The sequence below is a fragment of the Geotrypetes seraphini genome, chromosome 10 (genome assembly GCF_902459505.1).
Source record: "Geotrypetes seraphini chromosome 10, aGeoSer1.1, whole genome shotgun sequence".
NCBI classification, from domain to species: Eukaryota; Metazoa; Chordata; class Amphibia; order Gymnophiona; family Dermophiidae; genus Geotrypetes; species Geotrypetes seraphini.
Window position 1 is genome coordinate 123,190,398 of NC_047093.1, and position 22,004 is coordinate 123,212,401.

Below are 22,004 nucleotides of genomic sequence, written 5' to 3' on the forward strand. Positions count from 1 at the left end.
AAACTCCATCCCCCACCACAGTCCACAGTCCACAGGGCAGCTTCTCCTGTTCCAGCTGACCAAGGGAGCAAAAGACATACACTCTTCCCTCAATTTTCACGGGGATTAGGGACAGAGCCGGCCCGCGAATATTGAAAATTTGCAAATAACTTTTAGGCCGACTGACCCACCCCCGCCTTCCCGGACCTTACCTGGTGGTCTAGCGGTCTTTCGGGGTAGGAGCGATCTTCCTACGCTCCTGCCCCGTGCAGATCACTCATCCAAAATGGCTGCTGTGAGTTCACATAGTCTCTCGAGACTATGACGGAAACTCACGTCAGCCATTTTGGATGAGTGATCTGCATGGGGCAGGAGTGTAGGAAGATTACTCCTGCCCCGAAAGACTGTTAGAACACCAGGTAAGGTCCAGGGAGGTCCGGGAGGCGGGTATGATTCCAGTTTTAGGAAATCGCAAATAACTGAAATCGCGAGTCCTAAAACCGCAAATCGGGAGGGGGGAAGTGTATTGAACCAGGTACCTTCCACAATGCAAGGTACATCTTCTACCACCAGAAACACTGCTAAGCCAAGGCCCTTAAAACTTAAAAAAAAAAAAAAAAAAAATTATATATATATATATATATTCAGCATGTTTTGCAAAGATTTTTCCTAACATGAATCATTGTGGCTTTTTTTTCCTGTCAAAGCCTGCAGAAAAGGAATGCACCCCTAAAAACACTATTACAGAAGTTTTGTCTGAACCTTGAAACCAGACACCCATCACTGTTTTGTGCATCATGTTCCAATTGGAATATTCAATATTTATGAAAGTTCTAGTGACACATTTGGACTAGTTGAAGATAAAGCTTTTATACAGCTATGTTAGGATTATTTCTGGCTTTTATGTTGTATCTGTTTTGTATATAGCATATCAGCTGGTTATTTTGTATTCTGTGTCTTTGTATCATACTGTTTCATGCATTTGTGTGTCTTTGTAGCTTACTGTTTTGTACTGTTTCGTGCATATTGTAATTTTATGTATCCTATGTTACTTTATAAAACCACCCCGTAATCTGCTGGGAAGGACAATATATAAGACTACTAAATAAATAAAATCTCCAGTTCTGGGCAGTCTAAAATCAGCACAGTAAGTTAATCATCAGAAGAAAGCTCATACTAGTACATCTCACGTATCTGCTTAATATATAATATATATTCTACTTAATAAACCTCATACATCTATTTAATATATGCTCACACACCTCCAATATCAAGTTTTCAGCCTCAAATCTCACTCCTTAGGGATCAACCATACATAATTACACAAAATCTGCAATGTAATTTTTAACAATATCAGACAGACAGTCTAGCAATACTCACATCTGCTTTCAAATACCATAAAGTGTTAGACTGGCATCTCAATGGCAGTGCCATACACCACTGCAGGAAACTTACTATTATGATCCCACTAGGGACAGAGAAAGTACGGGCACATAATAATTATTCTAGGCCCTGCATCTACTTCCCAAGCTGTCTGGCTGCCTGGTAACTAGGCATGTTTTCAGCCACTAGATAATGTTATTTGCTGACCAACGGGGTAAATTGTAGTGGCCAAAGACTTTCACAGACCTAACTAGTCTAGCAAAGGTTATAAAAAGGGTAAGTCACCCTGGTAATTGCAAATGAAGACTCATATGGCACCTTAGCCCAAAAGGCATCATTCAAACTAAGGCAGAAACCCAACACACACACAAAGAACAGACAATTACAGTGAACATTAAGAAAATCAACTGTATACTTACCACTAATACCCAAGGGCATTTTTACCCTTGGGAAAAAAGTTTGTTTATGTTTATCCAAGAATTTGATATAGTGCTTTAAGTAACAAAAGGTCAAAATAGTTTACAATGTAAAGTTTTGAAATAAATTAGAACGGGAAAGATCACATACAAACTAACACATTCTATAAAAGTAATAATAGACTAAAGTTAAATGAAAAACTAGGTAAATGCTGCATTGTCAACTTCATACACAGAACAAGCAAAATGGCAGATAAGCAATAAGTAAATTAAATAGTATATTTTTTAACGGTAACATAGTAACATAGTAGATGACGGCAGATAAAGACCCAAATGATCCATCCAGCCTGCCCAACCTGATTCAATTTAAATTTTTTCTTCTTAGCTATTTCTGGGCAAGAATCCAAAACTCCACCCGGTACTGTGCTTGGGTTCCAACTGCCGAAATCTCTGTTAAGACTTACTCCAGCCCATCTACACCCTCCCAGCCATTGAAGCCCTCCGCAGCCCATCCAAATTTAGGCAGGGAAAGTTGGACATTACAAACGTTGGGAGCATTCAGCATGGTTCCCTGTGCTAATAACCGCTAGTAAAATGGGGGAGTAAATGTTGGGAGTTGCTTAATAGGATTGTAATTTTATGGTACTCTGATTCCACAAGGAAGGGTTACCTTCAAAAGCTTATCATAAAATGCATTAGGTTAGTCCAATCAAAAAAGGTATAACCTTATTCCCTTATGTTTTTGTTTTATTTCTATATTTTACCTCGAAAAGTGGACTAACATGGCCACCACACCATTTCACTTTGTGACTAGGGATTTTCTGATCTTCTCCATACTTCCTTGAATTCTAACAGTTTTGGTCTCCTCCACCGGGAAACCAGCTTTTCAATAAAAATGTATCATGCAATCCTTTTAGTGATGATAAATATCCTACTTAAATCTGCACACAAGATGGTCCAAAAACTTAAAAAGGAGAAATTTTCTAAATGCACATCAGCAGCAGCCAACAAATCCCACCAGCCCACAGACAATGTCAAAAAGTTTAATAACTTTTCAAACATACATTGCATTATTCAAAGGACAAAATGTCAAAATAATTCTAACTAATGTGGAATGACCGTCTAGTAATGAGAGCAACAGGACAGGCCAACGTGCAAATCTCATTAGTTCTCCTAGGCCTTAATGCTCTAAACTTATCATGCCTTTAACATTCGTTGCTAAAACAGTTCTAACTGGTTTAGTGTACAAGCATTTTAGCTTCCGATGTACAAAATGGCTCTGCACGGTCTTTACTGTGCCCCATAGCAGCCTCCGAGAATAGTGTAGAAATAAAGTACAAGCAGCTCATTAATATTAAAATGAGTCCTTTGGGCAATGCCCAGACATTGTCGGTGATGCACAAAATGAAACGCTGACTTTTAACACTCCAAAATTGGTGGCAGATTTGGAGATGCTGGTAGCTTTGAACAGCATGTGTTAAAAGCATATACCAGCAAGTCTGGGGCTGCTGATTGCGTGAGAGGTGAAAATTTAAAAAAGAAAAAAAGTACAGGATGCATGCATCATACTGTTATATGGTTGGGGGGGCACCAATAAAAGTGTATATGTGTGTATGTATATATATATATATCTTGCTATACACATGTGTTAAAGTGCATCTCAGGTGTGCTTGTTAAAACTGGGGCTGCAGATTGCATGATGTAAGTTAAAAAAAATTAAAACCCACCACCAAACCATGTGCATGGTTTTTTGGTAGTTTGCCATCCCCTGCCCTTCCCATGATACTTATAATGTGCACCTCTGATGCACTACAATAAGGCAGACCTATGATTTGCGTGCCTACAAAGTAACTTTTCCTGACACAGACACACCTTTATATCTCTTTCCATGAACTATTGTGCACAAGTCAGTCGCTTTCTCCAACAACTGATCTGATGCTATTCCGTGGACCTCATTTGCATACAGTTTTTGGAGAACAGAACATAACACACAACATTATATTTATAGACCGAGTTACCAAAAAGTTGTATGCGGTTTACAAAAGATTATAAACATTAAACACAATCGTATATTTGAATGGGTCAGCTAGTCAGGTATTTGGAGAAAAGCTTGTTTTAGAGATCAGAACATTTATTGCCACTACAATGGCTCACAGGATTTTTAACAGCAACTTCAGAGCATGGGAACCCTGGTTACTTAACCTGCCTTTGCCTCAGGTACAGACTACAAATCCTCCAACAGGGAAAATGCCTATTGTACCTAAATGAAATCCCTTGAAAAGCAAAATGCAAACAAGGAATACTCGAATTTCAGAGTTCAAAAGCGTTTGTTATAGCACAGAGCTTGTACTAGGACCAGTGGTCTCAAACTCGTGGCCCACCAGGTACTATTTTGAGGCCCTTGGTATGTTTAGATAAACTTGTGAAACACACTAAATACTTACAAAATTGGCCAAAGCACAAGACAGACGGAAAATCTCCATTTTGCTCATACAAAGTACCGCCATAGAGCGTTCATTAATGCAAGTATCGAGTATAAGTATTTATTGTAAACATTGGAATTTAAGCATTGCTTTGTTTCATTTATAGTGTTATTGCTGGTACTTTTCCTGATGAAGCTCTTCTAAAATTAGTATGCGCGAAACGGAGATCTTCCGCCTGTCTTGTGCTTTAGCCAATTTTGTAAATGTTTATCATAATCACAAAAAGTAGCATAAAACAGTTCTCGATCATCTGTCTCTCTAGCTATAAATTACAGTATTGTTATTATTAAGACTTAGCCAAAAGGAAAGTTTGACCTCATGCAAAATTGTCATTTCTTTCATAAGACCTTCACTATTTTTTTTTTTCTGAGGCCCTCCAAGTACCGACAAATCCAAAATGTGGCCCTGCAAAGGCTTTGAGTTTGACACCACTGCACTAGACCAGTGATTCCCAACCCTGTCCTGGAGGAACACCAGGCCAACTGGGTTTTCAGGCTAGCCCTAATGAATATGCATGAGAGAGATTTGCATAGGATGGAAGTGATAGGCATGCAAATTTGCTTCATGCATATTCATTAGGGCTAGCCTGAAAACCCAATTGGCCTGGTGTTCCTCCAGGACAGGGTTGGGAACCACTGCACTAGACCACAAATATCCTGTCCAGCTTCCTAGAACTGCAAAACACCTTGGGGGGTGGGGGGGGGGGACAGCACGAGAGGGTGAACTGAACAGCACAGGTTCAATTATTTTTTGTAAAAAAGCAACTTTGAACCCCAAAGTGAAGACGTTCTGCAGATTAAGCGCCTTGGCAGAAGTTCTACGCGGGTTCCAAGAGTCAGCTCTTAGGGGAAGGGGGAGGGCCGGTCTCTCACCCCCAAATCACGTAGTTGGTCTTGACGTTCTTGGGCCAGGAGAACTCGCCGAAGATCACCTCGTCCCCCTTCACCACGATCTCCTTCTTCTGGATGTTGTACTGACGCAGAACGCTCAGCACGTCCGCCATCTTGCCCGAACATCCGGGCCAGCGAGGACCTGGAGGCCCCCGCCCCCTCCACGCGCTATAACGCGCGCGCACGGGGCTGCCCGCGTCAAACGCCTGAGAGGGAAAAAAAAAAAAACGGGCCGTGGGCGACCTCCGAGCGCCAGGGGGCAGCAGAGCAACCGGGTTCAGCCGGAGCCGGAAAAAGAAAGGGAATTTAGCCTCGTTCTCGTGGTAGGTTAGGGGTTTCCATGGCTACAAAAGAACGAACTCCAGCTGCTCGCTCCCGACACTGTTAATCCAGCAAATGCCGTCCTAAATCTATACAAAAAATAGGCTGATGCTAGACCCAAAAGCCCATTCGCCATCAGGGGTAGGGAACTCCGGTCCTCGAGAGCCATATTCCAGTCGTGTTTTCAGGATTTCCCCAATGAATATGCATGAGATGTATTTGCATGCACTGCTTTCAATGCATATGTATTGGGGGAAATCCTGAAAACCCGACTGGATTGCAGCCCTCAAGGAGGGACTTTGAGATCCCTGTCCTAAGTCATTATTTCAATTTCATTTGAATCTAGGGCAGGGGTAGGGAACTCCGGTCCTCGAGAGCCATATTCCAGTCGTGTTTTCAGGATTTCCCCAATGAATATGCATGAGATGTATTTGCATGCACTGCTTTCAATGCATATGTATTGGGGGAAATCCTGAAAACCCGACTGGATTGCAGCCCTCAAGGAGGGACTTTGAGATCCCTGTCCTAAGTCATTATTTCAATTTCATTTGAATCTAGGGCAGGGGTAGGGAACTCCGGTCCTCGAGAGCCATATTCCAGTCGTGTTTTCAGGATTTCCCCAATGAATATGCATGAGATGTATTTGCATGCACTGCTTTCAATGCATATGTATTGGGGGAAATCTTGAAAACCCGAGTGGAATATGGCTCTCGAGGACCGGAGCTCCCTATCCCTGATGGCATATGGGCTTTTGGGTCTAACATCAGCCTATTTTTTGGAAGGGAATAGTGTGTTCCTAAATCTATACTATGCCATGTAATATCGTCTACGAATGCCGCAAATTCTTCTAAGGCTGAAAAAGCTAGGGCTTTTCTCCCTGGAAAAGCGGAGACTTAGATGAGACATGATAGAAACCTTCAAGATCATGAAGGGCATAGAAAAAATAGACAGGGACAGATTTTTCAAATTAAGGGGATCAATAAGTACAAGGGGGCACTCAGAGAAATTGAAAGGGGAGAGGTTTAGAACAAACGCCAGGAAGTTCTTTTTCACACAGAGGGTGGTGGATACATGGAACGCGCTACCAGAGGATGTGATAACCAGGAGCACGCTACAGGGGTTCAAAGAAGCTTTGGATAGGTACTGGGAAGACAAAGGGATTGAGGGGTACAGATAAGAGTAAAGGTAGATTATAGGGATGGGATTAGAGGTAAGTTACAAAATTAATCAGGGACCACTGTTCAGGCACAAGGCCTGATGGGCCGCCGCGGGAGCGGACCGCTGAGCAAGATGGACCTCTGAATGTACCTTTGTAACCCGTTCTGGGCTCCTTTGGGAGGACGGCCTAAGCAAAAGTTCAAGGTTCAAGAAGTTCCATAACATCCTGCTGTTCTGACGAACGGCGAATAGCAATTGGGGGCCCTCCGTGCGGTCATAACACATGAGGTCTGTCAGCGGCTCTACAAGCAAAGTGACAGACTTCTCGCCAGACTCCAGTGCAAACTCCTTAACCGTGCAGGGGCTTAGAGCAATGTTTCCCCATTTCTTCAGGCCAGTGGTCTCCAACTCAAACCCTTTGCAGAGCCACATTTTGGATTTGTAGGTACTTGGAGGGCCTCAGAAAGAAGAAGAAGAAGAAAAAAAAAAGTTAATGTTTTATTAAAGAAATTACAATTTTACATGAGGTAAAACTGTTTATGGTGCAGTGGTTAAAGCTACAGCCTCAGCACCCTGGGGTTGTGGGTTCAAACCCCCGCTTCTCCTTGTGACCTTGGGCAAGTCACTTAATCCCCCCATTGCTCTGAGCTCCTCTGGGAGAATGGTATAGAAAATTAAATAAATAAAAATTATAGCTAAAGACACGTATGATCAAGAAACTTTTATTTTACTTTTGTGATTACGATAAACATACCGAGGGCCTCAAAATAATACCTGGCGGCAGAGATTTTGATATGGACATTTTATGGTTAAATAATAGCTAGGCAACACACATAACAAATACAGGTCCCTGAAACTGACATACAGACCAAGGCTTACTTGGCATGATCCGTTATGCCAGTGTATTGTAAATTGTGCTGTGGCAGTTTCCAGGTGAGGAGGAGAGGCTTATAGGATGTGCCTCTCGCGGCAAGAGGCTGTCAGCTGGCTCCTCGCTGACGTCTCTCCTGCTCTCCCCACACCTCTCCTCTGTCAGTAACCCTACCGGCGTAGAAAGAAGCTCAGGGCCGCAGCGTATACGTGGCAGTCAATATGATGACATCATGCACGCACGTGGCATCATCGCTTCAATATCCACGCACCCTCGGGTGCCTTCCAGCCGTGACACCGAGTTTAATGTGCTGCGGCATCAAAAAGTTTGCAGTAATACAGCGGCATGTGCTGGACTAACCTCGGCAGAGGGTAGTCAGGATAAAGGGAAATCCGGATGATTGGATGTACCTTTTTGAACAGAGCACACGTTCTGAGCGTTGAACATTATTTTTTTATTGTCAACAATATTTTAAACAAGGGAAAAAGTACCAAACTACAGTACAGTGCTGTATTTGTAGTACGTATACTACTGACTGAACAGAGAATATAGTCTGATTGTTAAATTATGAGCATTATTTTTTATTTTCAACAAAGGGGAAAACACCAAACTACAATGCAGTATTATACTACTCTATTTCTATGTAAATATTAATTGCTTCAGTGCTGATTTTTATTTCTTTGCTGCAATATCCTGTAGGTTTTTGAGACAAAGGAGCTGAGTCACACTGATCTCTTCCTGCTTTTCTAGCCAAGTCATTGCTGTATTTAAAACATTCAAAGGCTTCTGCATGTGTTGGTCCCACATCAGCAGGAACCCGCTGATCATCATCACTTTCTGAGTCCTCTTCTTCCTGATCCCACAATTTCATCATCTGTTAAGATCTGATATCCTGGATCATTAGCGTCACTGCATATCCATTTCCTGAAATTCTCTACATCACAATCAGAGCCGCCCGAAACTTGTGATGTTTTGCAATGTTTCTAAGTATCGTCATCTTCTCCATGTCTTTCTGATTTGTTTAGAATAATGTTGCACACATTATTTTTAGGGTTTGATTTTTAACTAATTTCCAAGCACCAGCAACCACGTATGAACCATCTTTTATATTCAATACTTTTATGAATTGGATAATGCCACATTTGCCATCAATACAAGTTTCTGCAATAACTGTTATCCCAGGACAAGCAGGCAGTCTATTCTCAACATATGGGTGACGTCATCCACGGAGCCTGGACGCGGACAGCCTCGCAAGCAGACTTGCTTGTAGAAACGTAGAAGTTTCGAGTCAGCCGCACCGCACATGTGCGAGTGCCTTCCCGCCCAGTCCTCAGTTTTCTGCGGAGCCGAGAAGAGTGTATTTGACACTCTGTGTTGAACTTCGTCGCTTCGTGCCTTCTCTCACCGCGGTTTGTGTTTTTTTTTAGTCGTGAATCGCTGTGTTACTTTCTTTATTTTCACAGTGAATTCTTTTCCTGTCCCCGCCCCATTCCTGCAAACTCCGTCCTCATCTGCACAAGCCTCAAACACTTTAAAATCATACGTGTTTAAGCCAGGGGTCTCAAAGTCCCTCCTTGAGGGCCGCAATCCAGTCGGGTTTTCAGGATTCCCCCAATGAATCTGCATGAGATCTATGTGCATGCACTGCTTTAAATGGAAATCCTGAAAACCCGACTGGATTGCGGCCCTCAAGGAGGGCCTTTGAGACCCCCTGGCTTAAGCTCAGCCTTATGATTTTAAAGTGTTTGAGGCTTGTGCAGATGAAGACAGAGCTTGCAGGAGTGGGGCAGTGTCCCCCTGTCATTCTCTATTTTGTACCTGGGGCAATGGCATGCCAAGTGACCTGGCCAGGGTGACAAGGAGGGCTATAGTGGGTGCTTTAGGACCAGGGCAGGTTCCAGCAGATCGGATCCAGCGCTCCTAAGAACCTCCTCTGGAGGCGTGTGAAGCTCTTCACGTCCCTGCCCCCGAGGGCGGCGCCAGCGCTCAGCTGCCGATCCGGGGCTCGGAGAAGAGTCGGCGGGTTCCGGACGTGGAGGTAACGCGAGGCCGGGAGGGAAAGAAACGGGGCTGGGGAGAGGCTTCGGGGGGGGGGGGGGAGGCTTCGGGTCTCCAGGGGTTCTGCTATTGGGGAGAGAATGAGGTGCTCCTCTATGAATGGTATGAGATGAAGGACAGAAGGGAGAACATTGGTGCTGCTGATCATGACTCTGGTTTTGCAGTTATTTGTGAGACTGGCTTCGTGGTTTTGGATTTATTCGAGTTTAAAAGGACCAGATGGGCCAGAAATATCAAGAAAAACCTATTAGGCAGACTGGGTGGACCAATAAAAACCTGAAAAACATGAGTCCTGTACAAAAAAAAATATAATTTCAACTGTGCCATACAGCCAAAAGTCCAGGACCAGAAAGCAGGGTGCAAGGAAGAAATCCCAGCAGATTTTAAATGGTTTTATGCTCAGACTGCAAGTAGGAGGCACTGAGGAGAGAAAGAAGATATTTAATCTGCCTTCAGGTGAAGTGGGATCAGTGGATGGGGGTCACAGAAACAGGGTCCTGGGGACAGACCAAGCCAGTCAGGTTTTCAGGACACCCACAGTGAATATGCATGCACTGCCTCCATTGGATGCAAATTCAGTGTGGATATCTTGAAAAATTAGCTTGGTTGTGTTTCAAACTAATCCCTGTGTTAGGCTGTAAACCCATGCAGAGAGCTAAGGCCACAAACAGGAAGGCTCCTGCTGCTGCTGCTGCCTTCATGCTTTGCAGAAGTGGATGTAAGGGAGGGTAGTGAAGGTTTGCTGTTTGGTGGAGTCATGTAAATCGTTAAACATTAAAATGGGATCATATTGGATACAAATTTGGGGATGTCCTGGCCTGAGCTGTTTTCTCAGCTGTAGGTATGGCCTCTCACCACAAGAGGGAGCCCGCAGTTGAACGCAGCCAATTTCGTTTTCTCTGTATGGTTGATATTGTTTGAAACTGGAGCTGTTGAAAGGGGGGGGGGGGAGATAATTTAGCCTATATTTTAAATTGATTCCTCCTACCTGCAAAATATGTGTTGGTGTTGTTTTTAACATGCCACTCCATTTTCATTGCACCAGCTAGATTTGCAAGATTTAGCACTTTTTTCTCTTTCGCACCCCCTTTTTATTTCTGTCAAGAGCCCACCTGTATCTGCTAGCTACACTGTACCCCCTAAACAGTTGCATCTATTTTCTGTTTGTCCAGAATGGGAGGCAGCTCATCCAGCCCTTCAGAACAGTTAGACCCTGCAGCGGTGAAGCTTATTGAGGTAAGTGAAGGATTTGAACTAAAAATTCTGTATTAAGGAAATTTATGTGGGGGAGACTGACTTGTTTGTTTGCTGTATTTTACAATGTTTGTGTTTGAAATGATGGATGAAATTGTGAATGTAGATTTAAGCGATTCATCAATTAAAAAAATAAAAATAAATAACTAGTTCAACCAGGGTGCAATATAAAAGGAAGTATTTTGTGTTGAAAGGGATAGAAGTGGGGTATAAGTTGAATAGTTCTGCACATGTTTGCCTCCTAGTTAGTGGAAGCTTTTGAGAGCTGTCACAAAGCACATGCCATGTCTACTTTTGGAGATCAGGAGCCGGTTGACTGAGCCAATTAATAATAATAATAATAATAATAATTTATTCTTGTATACCACCAAAGCCATAAGTTTGAGGTGGTTTACAATGAGAGGTACTGGACAAATCAGAGAAAAAATACAATACAAATCATCAGAAATACATACAAGATAAAAATTCACCTCAGCCTCGCTGCCAGTTACACTGAGCTGGACATGAGCAGCATTAGAAGATGGGCAGGCGATGGGTTAGTACATGAATGGCATCACTTCAGTCTGGGATACAATCGGTATTCGTTCTTGATTACCAGGTCTCTGTTGTTCCACCTTCCTTCTCACAAGGTAAGCCATGTCTTGGCTTGGCTTTCTCATCATACTTGGTTTAATCCTCTTTTGTTCAGATAAAATTTATTTAAGACTTTTTAATCCACAAATCCAAAGTCCTTTTAAATGATAACATATTGTAATCACTCCCCATTTTTGCCTGCTTTCTGAAGAAGGTTTATGTACCCCCCATGATAACTGTTATATTTGGTGTTCCATCCACCCCAGATTTTCAGGATCTCTTCCCTGCTGCACTCTCCCCCGTAGTCCAGCACTTCTGCTATCTTCCCTCACTCTCATTTCCAGGCATCTCTCCAACACTCCATTCTGCTCCTGGATCCAACATCTCCCTCCATCTCCCCTTCCCGTGTATCTCTCTCTCCCCCCTCTCATCTACCCCCCATGTCCAACACCTCTCTCTCTCCCTTCCTTGTGCCCTAAGTCAAATCTCTCTATCCCTGTCCATGCACCATCACTCCCTTCCTCCCCTCCATTATGTGCAATTTCATCCTCTCCCATCACCATGCATGTCTCTCTCTCCTCCCTCTGTGCCACCAGCTTTCCTTCCCCCTGTACGCCAAGGTTTGCTTCTTTGGGTCAAGGTATCAGTAGTGACTCTCACATGCTGCCTACTGCTAACCCAGAAGTCTTCCCCTCTGCTGCTGAGAGACTTCTGGGTCAGCAGCAGGCAACTTGTGGGAATTGCTGTTGATACTGTGACACGGCGAGATTTGATACTGATGGTTAGCGTAGGGAGATTCTGCACAGGAAAAGGGAATTCCATTCCTCCCTCCCATTCCCCTGTGCAGTAGTTTTCCATCTCTCCCTCCCATCCCCCTATGCAGCACTTCTCGCTTACTCCAATAACTGATCTGCGATTTCCACGAACCTCATTTGCATGGGAACTTTTTAGAACATCACTCGTCTTTTATAAATCGGAAATTTTACCAGCACTACTGGCCCATAGGATTTTAACATGGACTTTAGAGCAAGCTTCAGTTCACATGTGGTCACATTTCAGGGCTAACAGAATGGATGCGGTCAGTTTGTCTGTCTCTGCTATGTCATTGTGTTCTGCCAAGGCTTACTGGTATTCCAGCTGACAGTGGTGAGAGTAGCTATTTCATCCATAGGAATTAAAAAGGGCGCTTACTGTGATTCTTTTTGATGCATGAAGTGTTAAACTGATTATAAGTGTTGCATTTTTTTAAAAGATATGGTGGTAATGATGCTGAAAGAGTGGGGGAGAAGGTGCTATCTCCGTCGGTGTAATGGGTTGTTAGCACAGAGCTGGAACTGTGTAAACACCAGTTAATTATCCTTCCATGTGTTCCTCATTGTGTAATCCAAGTAGCTGATTCATTCCATTCCTCTCCCCTCCCTCACCAGGTTTTCTTCTGATTCCCACTCTGGGACACCCCACAGGGATCAGCTCCTATAGAACAGTGCAGAGGGGTTTCATTTGAATTTGAACAACTCTGATAAGATGTATTGACCACAAACTGCTTAGAATTGTAAGCGGTATATATATATTTTTTTAAAATAAATGTGGAATATCAAGTATAAACTTGACTGTGAAGTGTGAACTTATGTTCTGCACACACAGGAAACGATTTCTGACAACTGCGTGGTGATTTTCTCCAAGACATCCTGTCCCTTCTGCGTTATGGCAAAGAATGTGTTTAACGACATAAATGTGAACTATACTGCAGTCGAGTTGGACCTCCAGGCGAATGGGAGGCAGCTGCAGGCTGTCCTGCATCACATGACAGGAGCTGGCACGGTAAGTATAGAGCGGCTGTCCCAGCTCTGTGCCACCTGTAGAGATTGGGGATAAGAATAGCAAAAAAAGGGGACACAAAGCCCACTAGGCAGTTGGCTGCACAGTTTGGAAATAGCCTTTCTTTCATCCAAGTATTTCATTTCAGCCTCTCCAACACGGTGGATAAAATCTTGCAAAAAGCACTGAGGAACCTGGCCTGTTCCTTAAATAGAGATCTTGTGGGCAGGAGTCCTGCAGCACATTTGGCAGGAGTTACTGCTTGCACAGTTCTTTCTTTGAACTATTTTTCCTTCCAGGAGCCACAGGCAGTACAGTCTGTGGACAAAAACAGTGCCATTTCCAAACTGTGCAAGAAAGCAGACTGGTAGTCTTTCTGCCTGATGCTTGAGACTGAAGCCATGCGAACCTTGTAATAGCAAAAAACTAGGAACTTTAGTGAAAGAAGGTAGAGGGCAAAACTGTCACCTGGATGCTAGACCTGGCTCTGTGATCGCATTTATTCCTGCAGTGCTGCTGTCAGATGGCACAGTCTTCCTGGCCACTGTGTGTTCAGAAACTAAACTCCAGTGTAAAAATGGCTGAGCAGCAGGGATTGAGCACATTGAACATAGAAACATAGAAATAGACGGCAGATAAGGGCCCACGGCCCATCTAGTCTGCCCACCTTAATGTCCCTCCCCTACCATTGTCCATGTCATAATCTAATTTTAAACATGGAAAGGGACTTGGAGCAGCGTGAACCACTGACAGCTGTGATGTACTAAGCTAGAAGTTGTCTGTATAGTTCAGCTGAGCCTTATCTGCTGGTATTATGTAACATTTAATGAGTCAAAATGTTGTGTGATTGTGGCCCCGAGGTTCAAACCCAGCATGCACCCAAAAAGAGGGAGAAAAAGCCTCAGACTAACGTAGCAGTAGAGAACCGAAAGGTACAAATCAAAACTGCTTTTGATACTTTCACTCCCTCACAGAACAGCTCAGGTTTCGAAAAGGACAAAGTCTTCCGGAGGCACGTTCAAGGACTTAGCTGACAAAAAGACGACTTGAGCTCCAGCGCAAGATTGGACAAGACGTGACAGCATTGGAGCTCAAGTCGTCTTTTGGTCAGCTAAGTCCTTGAACGTGCCTCCGGATGACTTTGAGGGAGTGAAAGTATCAAAAGCAGTTTTGATTTGTACCTTTCGGTTCTCTACTGCTACATTAGTCTGAGGCTTTTTCTCCCTCTTTTTGGGTGCATGCTGGGTTTGAACCTCGGGGCCACAATCACACAACATTTTGACTCATTAAATGTTACATAATACCAGCAGCTTTAAATACCTCCGAAGTATAACTGCACAAGAGATGGGCCTCTTTCATTGGAGCTTAAGCTCTGAAATGAGGGATCATAGGGTGAGGGTAAAAGTAAATAGACTTGGGAGAAATCTAAGGAAATATTTTTTCAAAGAAAGGGTGAGAGTGCCTGGAAGAGAATTCTTCTGAAGGACATGAAAACAACTTTGGAGTTCAGGAAGGCATGGGGCAAGCACTGAGCTTCTTTGAGGAAGTGAAAGATAAGAATGGGCAGCTGGGGAGTTGATGCAGAAAGGCATGTCTTAACCCTTTGTTTGGCATTGTTGCTCAGAAACAACATGAGTTTCTATGGCTCTTATGGGAGATCTGCATCTCCAAATGCCAGTTCCTTGGCACTGTTGCTTGCATTCAACATCAAGTTACATAAAGCAGCCATTTTCACCATCTGCCAATTAGAGGGTTAAGCTGCTGACCCCTCAGCTTCTAATGCAAGGTTCCCCTCAACAAACTGCTGGATGCAGTAATCAGCCAGCATGCAAATTACTGCTGTGTTATAATTGCGGCAGTACTGTGTAACTCATTGTGAAATGTCACCCTACCTATCATTGTATGAGTAGCGATTGGCTCATGCACTGACAGGAAGGGTGACATTAAAAAAAAAAAAAGCCTCCTTCCCTTCCTCCCTGAATTTGAACCCCCAGTTTATTTTTTTTATTTATTTATTTAATTTCTTCCATTTGTGCTTTGCATATACCTATACAAGCTCTAGGCGACATTACAGAGGAAGGGGTTAAAAGAGGGTAGGGAAGACTATGAAGGGCAGGAAGGAGTGGAGAGGAGAGAAGCATGAAGAATATTTCATAGATAGGAGCACCATCCATGTAAATGATATTGAAATGAATTAAAGTAATATGTTAAAAAGGAATAGAAGGGAATTCAGTTAATGAAATAAAACCAATAGGGGTAAAGCAATGGAATATAATTTAAAATAATTCTTAAACTGGAAAAAAAAATCAAATAAGTCTGACCGAAGTCCAATTTCTTGAAGCAGCTCTGTTGCCTCAGCATATTTTAAATAATCCCAACAGCAAAAGTCCAGACGGGACAGATATCAGCTCAGGCTTTCCAGCTGCTGTAGCCCCGACTCACCGCTTCCAGGCAGATTTCTATTGTCTGGTGGCAACTCCTGATGTTCATGGTACACTCTTGCATGGCCTCCTATCCACCACTTAAAAGAAATCCTTGGTGGCTAGTGGCAACCCCACCTTTCCCTACCCCCAGCAAAACAGATTATTCCCTGGTGTCTAGTGGCAACCTCCACCTCTGTTCCAGGAGTTCCTGACCCTCTCCAGGTTGTATAGAGTAATGCCCATTTGCTTCTCCCTTCAGCACCGCCATCTTGGAAAATGGCAGCAACTGACTCCATACAGTGCATCCTAGGCTGTACCTTGTGGGATTAGTCTGCCATATAATTGACTTTTTTCTTTATGTGGTAATCTCCACCAACAAGATGGGCATTGCTCCTGCCTTTTTTAAGGTCTGACCTGGAGGAGGGGCCAGCTAGGTGGGGAGTCCACTAGGCATCAGGGAATGCTTTATTTTGAGTTGGAGGCAAAGGAATGGGGGGTCATATCAGGTGGAAAGTGCTACTAGACATCCGGGACCTGATTTATTTCAAGTAGTGGTAAAGGGATGAGGTCAGAGGGTGCCCTAGACACCAGGGAATTTCATTCTACAGTCAATGGTAGAGGGCCACTGGGCACCACCAGTGCAGAAAGCTACTGGGGGTAAGGAACGAGGGTCAGGGAGGGAAGGGTGCCACTCACCAACCCTTCTATCCAGCACAAAATTTAAAATTTTTTAGATTGTATCTGTGTCTACAGCCACTATTCATTTCCATAAATTGCAGCGGAATGTTTAATGGTCTCTTTATCATGTAGTTTAATATACGAAAAGTTCTCAGCCCAACCAACAAAGTTGGGGCAGTCTCCTTCGAGAGCTATACACTTAGTCCAATGATTTTCCACTTTTTTCATTCCATTGGAAAAATACGGAATGAAAAAAGTGGAAAATCACTGGACTAAGCGTAGAGCCCTCGATGGAGACTGTCCCAACTTTGTTGGTTGGGCTGAGAACTTTTCCGCAGCTCCTTGTGGTGTGTGCCCATGTCTTCAGGATGAGCTAGTACCCACACTCAACCCCTCTCTGCATTGCTCAGAAAGTCATGTGGGCTCCCCGTGGCTTTGTGCATCAGCTCCTGGATATGGTGTGTGGTCTTCATGTGCTGGCATATCCTATGTTTCTGTAAGGTCCAGGGAGGGAAGGGAGAAAGGATCTGGGAAGGGAAGTTAGCAGGCAGTTGAAAAAAAAAAGCAAAAACAACAAACCATGGCAGGGAGGGTAGGAGAAAGAGGAACTAAGAAGGGGTCATGGGTCACTGGCAGTTTCCTAGCAGCACTGTTGCTCCCTCTTTGGAATGGTTTCTTCCCTCCCTTCCTTCATCCATCCTTGTAGATCTTGAGAGAGAGAGATAAAACCTTCCCTTCCCCACTCCATTGGCTCTTCATAAAACCTTTGCTTTGGGGCCTGACATTTGAATGTCATTGACCTGCACAGAACACTTTTTGAATTATCATTTTTATTCCACGATAGTTTCTTGAACTAGGAAGAGCCCCCCCCCCCCCCCTAAGTCACAAGGATAGAAGTTTAAAGTAAATAAAAATGCATTTTATTTTAGTTAGTGAACTTATGGAGCATCAATGTGCTTTAAATTTGCTGTTTTATAAGTAATGAGACACTTTACACTGTTGTTTTTCTTACTGATAGTTCTGTTCTTCATACATTTATATATGTTTGTTCATTTATACATTAAAAAACCAACAACAAACGCTGGGTTTTACTAAATGGCACTAGAGTTCTTAGCCAGGCCGGCGAGGTAAATGCTTCAATGCTCATAGGAATTCTATACATACTTTAGAATGCCAGATATTTACCCTGTATTCTAAGAGTTCAGTACGAGTCGAACTAGAGCAGAAAGCTCAGCATGTGGATCTGTGATTGATGGCTGTAGCTCCTCATGTGCTTAGGCCTGCAATTCACATTTGAGGACATAAATTCTGCTTCAACCCAAAGTGCAAAGAAATAACAGCTGCAATTTCTGCCTGCTTAACAGGTCCCGAGAGTCTTTGTGAACGGGAGGTGCATTGGTGGTGGAACGGACACGCGCAAACTTCATCAGGAAGGCAAACTGCTGCCACTGATCCGGAGCTGTGTATTCCGCTCGGAGAACTGACGACCTTGCCAGCCTGCCCCAGCCCTGCCATGAGCTTTGTCACAACCTAAAGCATGCTTATACTGTCCTGTTGTGGAAAGTCTTCTGTATTTGTGTTGAGAGGTGTTTTGGTTGTGATTGTTTGTTTTCCTACAACTTGACTTTGCTCCAGTGCTCCAAAGTGGTCCATAAGCACTAATAAGACACGAGGGTCTTTTGTGCCAGAATTTATATGGAGAACTGTGGTGCAGGAAGGGACTCTTGTCATAGCAAAGATGCAGAGCTAGTGTTGGGCGTGGATAGGAATGGAATGGGCTCGCAGTGACTGGTGCACTGCTTCTATCTCATGCATGGCTGGGGTAGCCTTGGGTGCTGGGAGCACTCTGGAAAAAAAAAGCCACTAACCCAGATTGGCTCAGGGTACCGTAGGGAGCGCAGACATCAGCGAAAATGTCTTGCAACTCCCACGGCAGACAGGGTGATGTGCAGCGGTCCATAATCAGTGACGCTGCAAAGATGAGAACTCGGCAATCCAATTGCTACAGTTAGGGCTATAGCGTCCCACCTTCTTAATTTCATATCGAAATTGTCCCTGGATTTTTCATTGGCCTCCCTTTGCCTGTAAATGAAACAATTGGATTTCTTGAATGCCGCAAGGCAGCCTGTGCTATGTGCCATTCCTGAACTGCACAGAGAACAGAGGAGAAGGCTATATCGCTGACCTTCTCTTACCCTGCTGGAGAGCACTGCAAAGGCCAGGAACTAGCGTTTGCCCCAATGTTTGGACTGTGATTAGTCCTAGTGAACCATAGTGCACCGTGGAAGGCTTGGGCTTTGAAGACCTCTTCTCGGCACCTTGCCCACGGGGACGTGAATGTAATTCTCCGATGTAACTCTTATGTACTTTGTGCAAAAAACCTTCAATAAAGTCAATTGTGTAAAGTACTTAGTTCTTGAAAGCCAACTTTTAATAACGTATTCTAAATATAGGTGAAAAAACAGAGGCAAGAAGACAGTTAAAGGGGCATGGTACATTTTCTACAGCAGTGGTTCTTAACCTGGGTTCGACCGAACCCCAGGGGTTCGGTGAGTCAGTCTTGCGGGTTCGGCGGAGATCAAAACACACCTCCGACTCATATAGCGCTTTGGTCACGTTCAATCATCTATCAGTTATTCAGTGATTTTGATCAAGACTGATCGTGTACTTGGTTTCTTGATCTATCAATCAACAGCAGAAGTCACACTGATTTGCAGTAAATTTCATTATTATGTTATTATTATTCGAAATATAGGAGAAGTTTTTGTTTTCAAAATTGGTATTATTTTTTCCCTCACTGTATACCTATGTTTTGAATTTGTAAAAATCATATTTTATTTTTCCAATAAAGAAGGGTTCGGTGAACACGCATATGAAACTGGTGGGGTTCAGTACCTCCAACAAGGTTAAGAACCACTGTTCTACAGGCATTTAAGACAACTGAAATTTATTCCTCTGAGACACTTTCGTAGCCCTGCAACAGTTGCTTCCTTTTTACATTGTAACAAATATTCTGTAAATGCTGCTGTATAATACTCTTCATCACTTATAGAGCTGAACTAGGTGTTACATTACATTATATTACATTCCTGATTTCTATTCCGTCTCAACCTTGCAGTTCTGGGCGGATTACAAAAGAGACTTCTGGACTTTTCCAGAAGAGTTACAAGAAGAACATTTCCAGAGGAGTTACAAGAAGAATGGTGTAGTATAGTTTAGGGAATGGGATACAGCAAGGAGGATTGGGTTGTTCCAGTGGATATACAATTCGGGATGCTGTACAGATAGGATATAGTGCAGTTTCAGTATATATGCAGTTAGGGAAGCAGTTGACAAGCTTGGGCTTTGAGGGGAAGGGTAACTGGGGGAGTCACACTGAGGGGAATCCAGGTTGGAGTTATGACATCTGTATAAATTTTTTGAATAGATGGGTTTTGATTTCTTTGCGAAAAGATTTGAAATCGCTTGTTGTCATCAGCAGGTCGGAGATGGCGTGGTCCAATGTCGCTGCTTGCGTCGCTAGCAGACGGTCAAACATCTTCTTACGCTGGGTGCCTTTGAGTGGGGGGTAGGTAGATGGAGTCTTAGATTAGAGAATGACACGGTGGTGGTTTACCCGCGGCCACCGCATTTTAGCCGCGGGTCACCGCCGAAAACGGGGAAGAAAACTAGCAGTCGCTGCGGCGACGAGGACAAGGCCATTCACCGCCCGCGGGGCGGTGAATGGGTCTTGTCCCCGCAGTGAGGCATGAAGGATCGCGCGGTCCCCGCAGCTCACACCCGCCTGCCCAATCGATTCTAGTGTTTAGCCAGCTCTCTCCCTTCTCCTCACCTTAGTGTGTAGATTTTCTTTTTCGGCGACCCGCACGCTATCAGAGAGCCGCTGCTGCTCAGTTTCGATCTTCTGCTCTGACGCAACCGGAAACAGGAAGTTGCAGCAGAGCAGAAGATTGAACACTGAGCAGCCGCGCGTGTGCGGCTCTTTGGGAAAGCATGCAGGTCGCTGAAAAAGAAAGCCTGCAAATTAAGGTGAGGAGAAGGGAGAGAACTGGCTAAACACTAGGATCGATTGGGCAGGCAGGTGGGGGCTGCGAGGACCGTGCGATCACCCGTGTTCCCGGCTCAGACTGTAAGGAGGGAGTGAAAGGGAAAAGGATTCTGGGCCAAGGTGATGAAAACGGAAAGAAAAACCCACAGCAGGAAAGAAAGGGAAGGACAGGCAGGTGAGCCAGATGCTAGAAGCAGGGGGGGGGGGGGGGAAGAAAGAGGGAAAAAAGCTAGATGGGGTTGAAAAGAAGAGACACACTGGTATGGAAGAGGAAGATAGGGGAAATCTGGACACAGGAAGGTAACAGAAAGAGGGGAAATTATGTGCATGGGGCATAGGGACAGAGACAAAAAGGGGACATGCCATGGGGATGGTATATGGACACAGGGGGGGGGCAATGGCAGATACATAGGGGAGATATTAGAAAAGTATATAAAATCGTACCCGTTTGAGGCTTTTATGTATGCAGCGGTGACAGTGACGGGGCGGTGAATGGGGTTGCAGTGGCGGTGACGGGGCGGTGAATGGGGTGGCAGTGGCGGTGACGGGGCGGTGAAGGGAATGACGGTGACGGGGCGGTGCAGAGGATGGTGAGACGGGGACGGGGCGGTGACGGGGACCAATTTTTTCACCGTGTCATTCTCTATCTTAGATCTTCTTTGTCTAGCGGCGAGATTTTGGTTCAGGCGGTTGTTTAGGTAATTGGGGGCTGAGCCATTTATCGCTTTGAATAATTTTAATTGAATTCGCTCTTGTATTGGTGACCAGTGTGAGTCTAGGTAGGCCGTGGTGACGTGGTCAAATGTTCTTAGCGAGTAGATCAGTCCGAGTGCAGTGTTTTGGATTGTGTGTAATTGTTCACAGCACTGTACAGTGATAGGGAGTGAGGTGTAATATTTATTCCTGTCCAAGTGGGTAGCTGTAGCAGCGTCTGACTCTGCTTCTGGCGACTTAACCCAGTGTTCTTCAACCGTCGGTCCACGGTGCGATCGATGCGGCGTTATCTTCGAGCCAGCTCCCTCTTCCTAACTGATTCAGTGCACAAAGCCACGGGCAGTGGCTCCTACGGGCATCCTGCGCCTGAACCAGAAGCCTTCTCTCTGACGTTGCAACGTCAGAGGGAAGGCTTCCAGATGAGGCACGGGACGTGCAAGGTGCAATTAATACTATTATGGGGGCGGGGTCTGGGGTGGAGATTGGGTGGAGCTGGGCGGGGTCTGGCCCACGACATAGCCCCGTGTTCTTCAACTGCCGGTCCATGGACCGATGCCGGTCCACAGAATAATTCTTTTATTTCTGCCGGTCCATAGGTGTAAAAAGGTTGAAAAACACTGCTCTACATCACCTCATTTTCATGGATGTCCTGTAAAGTCTTTATTTGCTGTCATGTTCTTTGTTTCTGTGACATTCTTCAGATGACTATATAACAGGATCACTGAACTCTTGAAATGGAAATTGCTATAAAATCGTGCTTCTCTGATCTCTTTTTCTGTTTGGGTGTATCAGTTCTAAGCTTTACAGAGAAAAGAGGAGCCTGGTCTCAAATAGCCAAAGGTGCTTTCAGAATTATTCACAACACTGCTTCCCAAACCAAACCTATCTCTAATATGACTCCATTTTAACACTTCAAAATTCACACAATCCCAGATGG

The 22,004-nt window shown here is 44.2% G+C and overlaps 2 protein-coding genes across 2 annotated transcripts in view; one reads left to right on the forward strand and one right to left on the reverse strand.

Annotated features, from left to right (window-relative positions):
- CDC73 (cell division cycle 73) overlaps positions 1-5,300 on the reverse strand; it is a 160,669-nt gene extending 155,369 nt beyond the window's left edge. Inside the window, exon 1 of the mRNA XM_033960855.1 lies at positions 5,134-5,300. Within this exon, the coding sequence (XP_033816746.1) occupies positions 5,134-5,264 (131 nt within the window). The 5' untranslated portion in view covers positions 5,265-5,300. The remainder of the gene's footprint in view (positions 1-5,133) is intronic.
- A 4,112-nt stretch (positions 5,301-9,412) lies between these two features.
- On the forward strand, positions 9,413-18,174 carry GLRX2 (glutaredoxin 2). Its single transcript, XM_033959976.1, has 4 exons — positions 9,413-9,539; positions 10,732-10,795; positions 13,031-13,207; positions 17,670-18,174. The coding sequence occupies exons 2-4, from the start codon at positions 10,733-10,735 to the stop codon at positions 17,787-17,789; spliced, it is 360 nt and encodes a 119-aa protein (XP_033815867.1). The 5' UTR covers positions 9,413-9,539; position 10,732; the 3' UTR covers positions 17,790-18,174.
- Positions 18,175-22,004: the final 3,830 nt, after the last annotated feature.

Bases quoted from the DNA above. Each gene is read 5' to 3' on its own strand.
- GLRX2 (XM_033959976.1), top strand. From the start codon at position 10,733: ATGGGAGGCAGCTCATCCAGCCCTTCAGAACAGTTAGACCCTGCAGCG. The intron at 10,796-13,030 runs GTAAGTGAAGGA...CTGCACACACAG, and splicing joins CAGCGGTGAAGCTTATTGAG to GAAACGATTTCTGACAACTG. The intron at 13,208-17,669 runs GTAAGTATAGAG...CCTGCTTAACAG, and splicing joins ACATGACAGGAGCTGGCACG to GTCCCGAGAGTCTTTGTGAA.